Source organism: Gymnodraco acuticeps, unplaced genomic scaffold, assembly GCF_902827175.1.
Source record: "Gymnodraco acuticeps unplaced genomic scaffold, fGymAcu1.1, whole genome shotgun sequence".
NCBI lineage: Eukaryota > Metazoa > Chordata > Actinopteri > Perciformes > Bathydraconidae > Gymnodraco > Gymnodraco acuticeps.
The window spans coordinates 41,995-54,556 of NW_022990943.1; the positions used below are offsets into that span (position 1 = coordinate 41,995).

Consider the following 12,562-nt stretch of genomic DNA (forward strand, 5'->3'; position numbering starts at 1 on the left):
AAGCTTCACAAGTTCACAGGTACGCTGTTAAAGGATGTGTTTTGTGTCACAGAACAAAAGGTAAAATGTTAAACGTTATTTTGGAAATGTAGCCAAAAAAACAATCAAATAACTGCTTATTTCAAGACCAGGGAGCCCGGAAAAGCTCAAATGTAACCTAGTTCTAGGTTTGGAACTCATTCATTCGGCGCTCTATAACTACGAATGTAGGCTTATGGAATTTTTACCAGCTTTAGCAGACATACAATAGCCCATCAAACTGTTGCAGCAATCGCAGTTTAGAAAATGTTAAGACTGTTTCAAAAAGCTAATCCACCCAGCATTTCTATGAAGCGTCCCCGGCTATAAAAAAAAAGGTTTGTTATCTCCAGCCATGATTGTAACAGACCTGAATTAGACCTGAATTAGACCTCAATTAGACGACATGACTCCAGCAGGATACACAGAGTCAGTGCACCCTGCTCTTGCCATTAACAAACTAAATACAAAGTGTTAATTAGTTCTAGATTAAGCCAGCTGGCTGTTTCCCCCCGCTTCCTGTCTTTATGCTTAGCTAGGCTAACATTCCTTGACTCCTTATTCCAGATGTTTACATCTGGATCTTTTCCCCCGAGGATAAGCGTGTGTGTGAGCTTAGTTTCCAACCATCTACATATTCTATCATGTTGTCATGCTGAATATATTTGAAGCAATTGTAAAATGTCTTTCTCCTCATTTGCTTTTCCTTTGGTTTCAACCATTTTTGTGTTGTATGCTATGAAAATGTCTTCCAAACATATCTCCCAGGTAATAATAATAATGCATTTTATTTATATAGCGCTTTTCACAACTCAAAGACGCTTTACAGTATGAGGGAAGGTAGACAAACAAGGACAGGCAAACAAGTAAGTATAGTAAAATAAAAAAAATAAAAAAAGGCAGTCAAGAGGAAGTTGATTGAGAGGGGGGGGCTTATGGGTAGACAGAGTTGATGCCTACTGTTAAATATTCACCACTAAGGGCATCTGATCTGGCACTTAGCCACTTACCTAATTATACAGTATAGTCAGAGCAGGAAATGACTCGGTAGCCAGCTGTAAATCTAAGCCTACGTTTTAACTTTTCAGTTTGAAGTCACGTCTTAAAGGGGACCTATCATGCAAAATGCACGTTTTGATGTCTTTTATACATATATATATGTGTCCCTGGTGTGTCAGGGAACTCACAAAGTGTCAGAAAATAAAACCCTCTTTCTTTTCCTCCGTTCCCAAATCTCTAAAAACGGGGGTACAACGGAGCTGATCCAGATTTGCGTCCGATATGACGTAATATCGGAAATGTGGACCCATGTTACTATCAGAAACAATGCTATCAGAAACAATGCCTGATGTGTTTTGGACGTAATATGGTCTTCGCTAACACTCAGAGCTAACCTGTACTGGAGAGAGTATGTGGAAATAATGAAAGGAACTCACCTTGTGGTATAACCGGCAAGAGAAAAAGCATTTGAGCTCCATACTGTTTCAGAAATAATCCTTGATGTGGTTTGGAACGTGATAACGTTTAATCACGGCAGCATTTAGCTGTATCTCGTAGAATTCTGAGCAGGCATTAGCTCCCCCTCCTCTTTTTATTTTTTTCAAGCTAAGGACCCAGAATCAGCAGTTATCTAGCAGGCCTGAAATAGAGGGATATGAGGGATGTCTAAAATGCATGATCTGTTTGGTATTTTGAGCAAAACACTTCATAGACATCTTTTTTATATATTTGCATATATCTGAGACCCATAATATATGCCTAAAAATAGCATGATAGGAGATCTTTAAGAGCTCCTCACACCCCTCTTCCACTGAGTTGAGTTCTGTTCTAGGGCTAGTTTTATTTGGAGTTGGTTGAACTTGTGAAGCCAGATTGAATTGCAAGAATGACTTCTCCAACGTTGTACTCCAAAGAGTACAAGTAACGTGGCTTTTAGTATGCGACTATAGTTCAGTGGATTTATCTGACCGCTAGAGTGGTATGCTGCTCATGTTCCACCGGTGTTCAACCTACCTTTTCCTAATCCTAGCTGCTTCTTGGAATAAGTAATTTACGGTTAGACTGTCTCAGCAGTAACACCCCTTGATGTATATTTCACCAAAAATGTAGGTTTTTTTTCAGTTTTAATTGACAATGGTAGGCAACATAGCACCCTAAATGAAGGATTGTATCATGTGAAGCGGGAGTGAATTCCGCTGTTAACGCAACAATGATAGCAAAAGGATAGTCATAATGAAAAATAATGATATGTGTGCCATTTATGGTTAATGTTCCATGACATTTTAAAATATATGTCTGGTTGTGTTATAGCCATTTTCCGATCTCACGCTACTGCTTCTCCAACTTTCTTGCTGTGAACTGTTGTGGCTCCGTAAATCCCGTCCTAGCCTCCAATTTACGTAGTTCGCTGTTCTCGTGCCGACTGAGCAAATCGTTTCATGGAACCAGTTTTTGGAGAGAGCCAGGGCCACTGCAGTTGAAACCGGAAAACTTTATTCGCAAACAGGCACTGGTCCTGCTTTAGAAGGGGTATCAGTATTGTTACACTGTAGTTGTGCTACTATAGTTGTGCTACTTTCACTTAAGTTAAATGTCCACCACTGATTATTAGGCAGCTGTCACAGATATTGTGCACTTCAATTGCACACGTGGACGGATGGAATGAATGAAAAGAATACTGATCAAATATAGTTTTGACAAGAAACCACAGAAAGCACCCCATTGTGACAGAACCTACAAAATGTTAGGTAGTGATATACACAATTGTCATTCGTCTCAAATGTCCTGGCATACGCTGTACAGTCAAAATGACAATGACTATAATACCTTCAGTTGTCCAGAGATATGTATATTACTGAACATGTTGACGCTGTGCAAGTCAGCTCTAGAGTTGCAGTGGACGTATTATGAGCTGTGTGTTTTGATCTGTGTAACCATACCCTGTCTGCATAGCCTTCAGGCCACGGTGAGCTCACTTCTTCCACTGACAGCCAGGAAGGTGTGTGTGTGTGTGTGTGTGTGTGTGTGGTGTCCTGTGCATATTCAATTGCATTTCTATCAACCAGCAGAGTTGGGAGTAACGCGCTACTATAATAATATTACCGATGTCGGCAACGGAGTAGTGTAACGCGTTACTTTTATAATTCAGTGATCACACTACAGTTACTAACATTGCCCCGACACGCGTTACTTCGTTACTTTTATAAAATAATCACACTCACTGACAGACAAGAGGGGTTTCCGCCGCAGGTTTATATACATGTAGGCCTATGTAATCTGCGCGATTTGCGAGACCACATCTCCACGTGCAGCAGTGCTGCATAAACATGGCCGAGTCTTTTCATCTGTAAACTCCCTCAACGGGGCCGCTCGCTCTCTTTTGTTGATCGCCCTCTCACGGGTGAACAGTTCCATGCCCTGCTTCATTGTAGGAATTCTGCCATGTCTCTACCACTTTAGTTTGACCATCTCTGTTACTAAGTTATGGAATACTAAATAAATAAGTAATTAGATACCTTACCGTTATGCGCTCATAAAGAATGATAAGAATAATGCGTCTTGAACTGGTTTCATTCATTAGTGTCATTACGTTTCACAGACTGTTAGCTTGTTGTGGTAGGCTGGTAGCCTATTTTAGAGCATATAAAAAGAAAGACTTGTGTTATGTCTTCCTTAATCCAATAGTAATAGGCTACATGCACTAGGGTCTGAGACGTACTTCCGCCTTAGCCGTTATACTGCTCGGACGCTTCCGGGTTGCTTCTGGTCTGCGTAGCTGAGCGTCCACAAATGTTGTACTGTTTAAATCTGTGGTTTAAATATGAGTCGACGGAAGATTTTCAAAACGGAGCATTTGCAAAGACAAGTAAATAACTACTCCGAACACTGCTGTGTCCCATTTTGTACGGCGTCAGCTAAATTCAACGGCGTCCTAAGTTTCCATGGATTTCCGACCGAACTCGAGCTGCGAAGACAGTGGCTGGTTAAAATACGACGCGATAACTTTACAATCTCCTCTCACTCCAAGGTCTGCAGTCGTCACTTCGCTACGGATCAACTAATAGAGCCAAAAACCCTTGATGGCCGTAGGAGGCTTGTGAAAGGTGCTGTCCCAACTCTGTTTGAGTGGAATCACTTCACTGCTCAAACACCGCGGGCTAGTGTTTGGGAGAGAAGGGAGCGGCCCACTGAACCAGTCTCTCGGGAGGAGCAGGAAGAGCACATCGATGTCCGTGACCATAATTACTGCTCAACCCCTGAACCAGCTTCACTGGACATGTCCTCTCAAGCTACAGAAGACAACTCCAAAACAGTGGAGGATCTGCAGAAGCAACTGCAGGAGTTAAGAGTCCAGCGAGAGTTTTGCTTACAGCGGTTTGCTGGCTCCGACGACAACATCCGATTCTATACCAGGTAATGTTTTGGCTAAATTCTATCCAAGTTTTTGAGATAGGTTAGCTTATAAAGAATCCTGTTTACCTGCCGTTTGACTGCTGACTATTTGCATGCAGTGTTGGAATAAGTAGGCTACTCAACTTAACTGAAGTATAAGTACAAATACTATGGTTTGAAAATACTCCTGAACTGAACATGTAGAATCATAAATCATGTGTTTTCATAAGTAACTAGAAACTATGAAGGTTAACTAAATGTGGTGGAGTAAAACATACTAATACTAACAACATACTGATAATACTTTACTACAAGTGGAAATCTTCAAAACCTTACCAAAGTAAAAGTACATGTCAATATCCACTGCGTTTCTCCCAGTTGCACACTTAAGAATGAAGAGTAAAAGTAGTCATTCTGTGTAAAATGTTCCCTGTATGTTTTAGATTATTATTACTGCTGCTTTAATGTAGTTGTTACATGTTACTGCTGTATATTACTATACCTGCACCAAGTGCCTTCTTAATCAGTCTATTTGAATTGTAATGTATTATAGCAAACAAGAGGAAAGCATTAGCCCATGTGTTACAGTTAACGAGTCAATTAATGACTGACATGTGTCTTTTGTGTACAGATTCCCGAGCTATAACCACCTGATGGCCTTCTGGTTTTTGATTGAGCCTTCCATTTATAAAATGGTTCGTGTTACAAGAGCGATATCAGCTGCCAAGAGGAATGAAGAAGTGGTTACACACGCACGTCCATCAACGGTAGGCTACGTTTCTTTTAACACACAAACTGAAGGGAAAATGTTTCTCCAACATTTCATTGCTTTCGTGTAGGCTAAAAGGCTATAATAATAATAATAATAATAATAATAATAATAGCTTCGATTTCTATAGCGCCTTTCAGGGGACCCAAGGTCGCTTATAGTACTCAATCCTTTTTGAATACATCAGAACTAAAACAACTTAATGTTTTTCCCATGGTGTGCTACACTCATGACATTAATATAGTACCCTTTTTTTGTTTATCTTCCAGAGACAGCTGCTTCAGCCAATTGATGAGTTCTTCCTTTTTCTCTGCTTCCTGTCGGTGGGTTTGAAAGAGAGGGACCTTGCAAACCGCTTCAACGTACACCAGTCCACTGTGAGCCGCATCATTGCAACATGGACGAGTTTTCTTACAACTTTATTGGGGTCACAGTGCATCTGGCTTACACCTGCAGAAGTTCAAGCCCACCTCCCAGAGGCATTCAAAGATTTCCCAGACACACAGGTGATCCTGGATTGCACAGAGCTGAGGTGTCAAACACCATCCTCACTCCTCCTCCAAAGTGAAATGTATTCTACATACAAATCTCACTGCACCATGAAAGCCCTGGTTGGCATAGCCCCACATGGCGCAGTGACATTTGTTTCTAGTCTGTATGGTGGTTCTGTCAGCGACAAGGAGATTTTCAAACAATCTGGAATAGCTGCGTTGTTGACTGAAAACATGGCAGTGATGGTAGATAAGGGCTTCCTGATCAGCGATTGCTGCAAATGCAAGGTGTACTGCCCACCTTTTCTGTCAAAGCAGAAGCAAATGCCAGCCTATCAGGTGAGGGAGACACAGGCCATTGCCAGACTGAGGGTTCATGTGGAGCGTGTCATTAGGAGGATAAAAGAGAACAAACTTTTTGATGGTGTCATCCTCCTGTCCCATGCCTACAACATCAACCAACTGTTTGCAGTAGCATGTATGCTGTCAAACTATCAGAACAAAGCACTGGTCAAGAAATGGGTGAAATAAGACAAGATGATGACACCTGTGCAGGTAGCTGTGATTAAGCTGGGTGAGCACACCGTAATCCCGTGTTGCCTGACACACGCTAGTGTTTTGTTTGAATAAATGGTAAATAGCAAATTACAATGCGTTGATGATTTCTTACAAATGCACTGATTTACTATTCATTACACAAATCACTTCACTTTATTCTTTTTAAATACAATTGTATATGTATTTACATATATGAAATGTGACAAACAATATATATCAAAAACAAAATATTGAAATCACATTTTGTTGTCATTCAGAACACATGATTGAGGGATTGCCTCCTAAAAACAATGACGGCTGAGCCAGGGTCTAGCAGCTAACTGCTTACAGAGTTAACAATGGCTACAGTGCCCACTACTTTTTTAATGACAGGTACTTCGGCATGTATGTGTAAAAAAAAAAAAGTCTACTTTTTCTCTGATTGCTCTTTGCACTTCTGGATCTGTGTATATTCTTTGCACCAGGTAGTCCTCTTGTGCCCACACTACAAAATCACACCACTGCATCCCAGATACAAGAAGTTGACCCTGTACTTGCCAGTAATAGGCATGGCTTTTCTTGAGCTTAGTGGAGCCACATTCCATCTGCACATATTTGCAGTCGACATAATTTGGGACATTGGGACATTTGAATTCAACAAGGCCAAATTGGGGATATTCTGTTGGGTCAAAAACAACTCCATCAGGGGAGGCACCAAGCCAGGGCGTAGAGGGGTGAATGACAAGGCCACAAGGGGAGTAGTTCACGTTTGCCAGTCTACTGTATTCAGCTGCTACTGTGGGCTCCATCTCGGCATCTCTCCTCATTTCTGCAGTCTGCCTTGTACCTTTGAGTATTCGCTCTGCAAGAGAGTTAGCAGAGCTCTCACCTCTGACGTGACAAATCTCTCTAAACCTAGAGGCAGTAACCCTGGGTTTGCGGAGCAGATGCCACTCTGAGCTAGAGCTTTGCTCACGGGTAGCCTCCTCAATTTTGTGAGACATTTCCAAATCAACAGATAAGCTGTTCATATGTAGTTGCTCCTCTTCTGAGCACACCAGCGGTAAATCACATGGCAAGATCACATACCCCTCTATGGGCAAGTGGGGTGTTGGTGGTGTGTCAGTGTGAAGTGTGGTGTACCGAGACGTCAAAGCAGGCATCTGATAGGACAGAACACTGCCCTCCTGCACAATCCCGAAGGCACTTTCCACAAGGGGCTTGTCAGGTCTCATGTTCATTGTGGTCACAAGCGGCCTGTCTTCAATGCTGAATGCTGAGTATGCCTCCGTAACTCTGAACAGGCAGGGATCTGGTAATGGCCCCACCATGCCTCTGTAGAATCCACTCCTACAAAGAATGGCAAAGACAATATAGCACATTAATGTGACAATAAAGGTTAGGAATACAGCACTAGAATTATGAATTTTAAAAACACAGGAAACACAATTTTCCAGCTAAAATTACCTTACTCCAGTCTGCACCATCCTATTTGGTACAGGCTTGGTGAAGACCATGGAGTTGATGGGCCCTGGCTTCACACCCTTAAGGAAAAGACAATTACTGTTCGTTGAGTCACTTTAAAACAAAAACTCTGTGAAAGATTACAAGTATTTGAACCTCATTGAAATTACCATTGTTCGCGGCTTGTGCCATTGCTGTTCCGATTCAGTACAGCTATGCACAGGTGGCACAACTGGCATGTTCAGTTCAGTGTAGTGTGCTGTTTGGAACAGCAATGCTACTGTGTGATTGCACAAAACAGTTCCTGCAACACAGGAGCACTGGTTGTGCGTGAGCACCACTGGTGATGAATCACGAAGCGTTATCTAAAAAAGAGAGAAGAAATACTAGTGATTAGTAACCTCACTTGTTACTATGAGCCAGGAGGTTATTATGAGTAGAATTATTGGTTATTTTTACTGACCCATTATCCTAGAAGAAGCATGTATTCCTGAATGCTTAGTGTTACCCTCTTACCCTACAATACCACAATGAACTTTCTTTGGAAACTAAGATGCCTTGAAAATTGTATTAAAGCAGTTTTGACTATATATTTTAACCCCCAAACTTACACATCCATAATCAATGTAATAATATCTGACCAATCAGCTGTGATAAAGCAGGGAGAAGTAGGACACTGTTGAGATTCCCTTAAGGTAAACTAATGTTTAACTGAACTGAAACTCAATAAACAGGGGGGAACAGTGTCAATGCTGCCTGCCTACACTCAAACTGTGTGCTGTCTCGCTCTTCCGCATTGACCTGTAGCACAAGGCTCTCACGCTGAACTGCCCTGTCAGCCTGTCTTTATTGGACACTGAATGAAGAAAAACAGAGCAACAGCGTTAGATCTATACTCACGTCAAAACATCTATGGCAACATTGCTTTACAAAAGCTGATACCATTATGCAGTGTGGCTAACAACAAGACAACCTTGGCTAGGCTATAAGGCTATTAAACGATAGTATTTGTTAGCAAAATGGCTAATGTTTTAAATAATTAACACCAGAAACAGTACATAGCGTTACCCAGAGCCCTATAGTAGTCTACTATAGTAGTAGTATAATAATAATAATAATAATAATAATAATAATAATAATAATAATAGTAGTTATACTATAGGGCTCTGGCGTTACCTAGCTTTTGACAGCTAATGTTAGCGTAACCCGGAGCATAAGCTAGCTGGTTAGTACCGGTTACCTTCTTACCTTCATAGTTGTGTATATATGACGCAGCATATAATTTGAAGCCTTTTTCGAGTTTGCTGGCTGGGGCTTTAGTCGTCCGGCAAATCCGATGAACATCTGACATTTTTAATTTCGGAAGCTCTTGTAGGCAGCGGGTGTAGAAGGTCGTCATTTTCAAACAGGAAATTAATCGGCCGCTATGAGTAGAATGCGGAAGTGACTGTGCATGTAGCCTATTGGGGGTGCAAGTGGAGTCTCGCAGAGGCAAAACTGTGGCGCGCTTACACTGTAGGTGCGCCGCAGTCTGCGTGATCTGCCTGTAGGGGCGGGCCGGCCCTGCGAGTAAAGTAACGAGTAAAGTAACGAGTTACTTTATCTAGAGAGTAACGAAGTAGTGTAATATAGGGCTGTGCGATTATGGCAAAAATCATAATCACGATTATTTGGTCAATAATTGATATCACGATCATTTTGACGATTATTCATTGACCATTTATTGAACTTTAAAACAAATAATATTTTACCAATAAACAAGATCAATAAATGTGTTGGAGCGCACTTCCAAAACCATACTAAACATATATTAATATGATAAATAAAAATAAATTAGACCCAAATAAATGAAATCAAATATGTTGCAGTGCACTGTCACAACCTACTGAAAACTCCTTAACATATAGCCAACATTTTGGTAAAACATATTCAACATATTCCACTCAGTTAAACGTTGAAGGCTGGCCAACCGTCATGGTCCAGAAGTAACAGGAAATAAATGTTGAACTACAATTTAAGACCAAATAAAAATGTTTTGGCCACCATGGCAAATGCTGGTAGGGCTGCTCATGTCATCTCTTAAAGATTTTTTGCAAGAAATACCAGGCTGTTTACATGGTCTGGTTTCAGAGATGAGCGCAGGCAGGTGACAATATTGCCACCTGTACTGAAGACCCTCTCTGAAGAGGAACTTGTGGCAGTGCTGCCACATATGACACAGGAAAAAAAGAAAAGACTCTGAAGAACCCTTTCTTTGCCATTATATAAAAATAGTGTTGCTACAAAAGTATAAATTAGGCTTACTAATAAGACAACTCAGATCTGAAGCTACACAGTAATCTGCTGCAGCAACAGTGCAATAAAAAAGACAACATTAATAGAATCAAACCCATTTTTTGTTGCATTTTATTAGAGTATAAAAAGAAATGCCTTTAAAATAGGATGCAAGCAACACTAGTTTCTGAACTGATAGACTATAATCAATTTAAACAGAACAGATCTTAATGTTTGCATTCTTATACCATTTTTTACAATAATTATCATGAATAAATTCAAACAAACTAAAACTTACAGCAGATTAATAACTGTATTTAAATTGAGTTTTTATTATATCAAAAACCTGTTGAAATGCTGCTGTTATTTTTACTGTCCCACAAAAGCGCGTCGCAGCCTCCAGGAATGCTTCTTTCACAACTTCGCCGTCTTCGAAAGACTTCATGTGTTTCGCAAGAACGTGACTGACACGATAAGATGCTCTGGTAGCAGCCTTGCTCTTGTTGTTGGGCCTGATGAAAATGGACTGCTGTGCATTTAGCTGTCCTTTCAGGCCCCTCCCCTTTTGGAGCGTAGGGCAGAATTAGGAGGGAATTCCGTCTCGTAGCGTTTGTGCACTGTTTTGAAATGCCGCTCCTAAATTACCCTTCTTCGATAAAGCCACGCTCGCATTGCAGATGAGACAGATGGACTTTGAATTGGAATAGATACAAAAATAATGATCCTCCCACTCGGAGTGAAAATTATATATTTTGGGCTTTTTTGCTTCTGCCATAATTGCGGTCTTGTCTGTGTGCGGACTGTCACTCCTGTTGACCATCCATGCTGTTGACACGGACAACGTCAGCGAACTAGTGCACTGCTCACCAGCCACGCCCGGACACATGGGGTGAGGCCGGCCAATCACAAAGCTTTGATGCGTTCAAGTGCATTATTCTGGCACGGGAACATTATGTTACAGGACATTAACGATAGCACAGAATATTGTTGTTCTATTTTTAGACACATCTCGCGATCGACTGGGAATCTCCCCGCGACCCTTCTTTTTAACTAGTTGCTGCTCTTGTTCTGACATCTTCGCTTGCGCTGAACACTCACAACCCATGTCACTCCCACGTGGCCGAGTGGGCTTTTAGGGAGGGGCGAAAGCGCACCCAGCAAAATAATCGTATTTTGTCAATTATGCTGTTTTCCTAATCGTCGCAAACCATAATCGTAATCGCGATTAAAATACGATTAATTGCACAGCCCTAGTGTAATATATTACTTTTTTTTAAACTGTGGCACGCTTAGCTACTGCCCGTCCACACAGCGGCGTGTGTTGAAGCTTCCAACGCTTCTGCCCATTCACTTTGAATGGGGTGACGTCACTTTTAGCCGAACTGCATTTTGGGAAGCGACGTGGAGCGTTGCTGGCGTAGCTGGCGTCAAAAGTTGAGCAATGTTCAACTTTTGACGCCTCGACGGAGGCGTCAGCCAATGAAATCCTGTTTATTCAAATCTGCCAGTACAATCGCTAGCCAATCAAACCGCGTGTATACTGGGAGAGACTACGCAGGTCATTTCCTCATATTCAAAAAAATTGAGGGAAAATTCATTGTAGCGGTAGTGAATCACCCGGTGCTGTATGATCAGTCTCTGTTGATCTACCGGGATACAAACCGGAGGAGCGAGGCATGGAGGGAGGAGGCAGAGACAGTGGGTGAAACTGGTAGGTTTTCGCCTGTTTGGGGATTTTATATCCAGTTTACTTCGTTTTAACATTGCTATTGCTTTGTATGTCGGGGGCGGGAGATTCATGTGATTGGTTGTTGGTCGTGTTGCTCGCAAAAAATCCCCAAGCTTCAGATACGCCCACCTCCAAGCGTCAACGCACGCTGCTGTGTGGACGCTCCGTTACGGCCCGTACACACAGCAGCTTTTGGCGATTTGTCCACCGCTTCCAGCGCGTCTCCGCCCATAGAGAGGCGAAGTCCCTCCCCTTCCGAAAGCCTCCATGGGACCCCGGAAGCGGAAAATTATACATTGAAGTCAATGGAGAGAGAAAGGTTATCTTTTGATCCCGTTTGAATTGTGCCACGAATGACACATATGATGTTTGTCAATTTAAAAGAACATTTTGCAAGTCAAAAAAATAAAAATGTGTCGTAAAACTGTGAAGTTACACATTTTTTCGTGTGAAACCGCTCAGTGAACTACAGGTCTCTGGTCTCGCACAAAACGCGTCACCAACATAAAGATGGCCGTCACGTTAGCACATTTCACCACATTCTTTCAGAATGAGAATAAAAGTATTTTACGAGGTGAAAATCACTACAAGTCTGGGCACGTTGAGAGCTGTACCTATATGAAAGGGGAGTTAGTCGGTTCTGTAAGAGCCAGCATGCGGGACCGGCTTTACAAGGTTTCGGTGAGTAATATGAGTGCAATGACAACATTAGCTAACAAGGTACAGTAACGTGTTTTGTTTTAACAACTAGTTTTCTCCTTAAGAACTTCGTGGTCTCTGTGTATGCTGTGGATAACATTAGTGTTCACAAGAACAAGGTACACTCCCGTGTTTTGTTTTAGTTGCTCTTCAGATTGAAGCGGCCAGTTTTATATCGACAATACTGTA

The 12,562-nt window shown here is 41.7% G+C and overlaps 2 protein-coding genes across 2 annotated transcripts; one reads left to right on the forward strand and one right to left on the reverse strand.

Annotated features, from left to right (window-relative positions):
- The first annotated feature begins 3,792 nt into the window (after positions 1-3,792).
- On the forward strand, positions 3,793-6,318 carry LOC117558520. Its single transcript, XM_034234770.1, has 3 exons — positions 3,793-4,431; positions 5,042-5,177; positions 5,449-6,318. The coding sequence occupies exons 1-3, from the start codon at positions 3,839-3,841 to the stop codon at positions 6,199-6,201; spliced, it is 1,482 nt and encodes a 493-aa protein (XP_034090661.1). The 5' UTR covers positions 3,793-3,838; the 3' UTR covers positions 6,202-6,318.
- Positions 6,319-6,634: 316 nt separating this feature from the next.
- LOC117558528 lies at positions 6,635-9,015 on the reverse strand. The gene is made up of 5 exons (XM_034234779.1): positions 8,920-9,015; positions 7,842-8,036; positions 7,675-7,751; positions 6,762-7,557; positions 6,635-6,712 (listed from the first exon to the last, which is right to left on the reverse strand). Exons 1-5 carry the CDS (start codon positions 9,013-9,015, stop codon positions 6,635-6,637), a joined length of 1,242 nt encoding a protein of 413 aa, XP_034090670.1.
- Positions 9,016-12,562: the final 3,547 nt, after the last annotated feature.

Coding starts and splice junctions, on each gene's coding strand:
- LOC117558520 (XM_034234770.1), top strand. CDS start 3,839: ATGAGTCGACGGAAGATTTTCAAAACGGAGCATTTGCAAAGACAAGTA. Junction 4,432..5,041: donor AACATCCGATTCTATACCAG/GTAATGTTTTGG, acceptor TTTTGTGTACAG/ATTCCCGAGCTATAACCACC. Junction 5,178..5,448: donor CACACGCACGTCCATCAACG/GTAGGCTACGTT, acceptor TTTATCTTCCAG/AGACAGCTGCTTCAGCCAAT.
- LOC117558528 (XM_034234779.1), bottom strand. CDS start 9,015: ATGTTCATCGGATTTGCCGGACGACTAAAGCCCCAGCCAGCAAACTCG. Junction 8,037..8,919: donor ATATATACACAACTATGAAG/GTAAGAAGGTAA, acceptor TCTCTTTTTTAG/ATAACGCTTCGTGATTCATC. Junction 7,752..7,841: donor GGCACAAGCCGCGAACAATG/GTAATTTCAATG, acceptor CTTTTCCTTAAG/GGTGTGAAGCCAGGGCCCAT.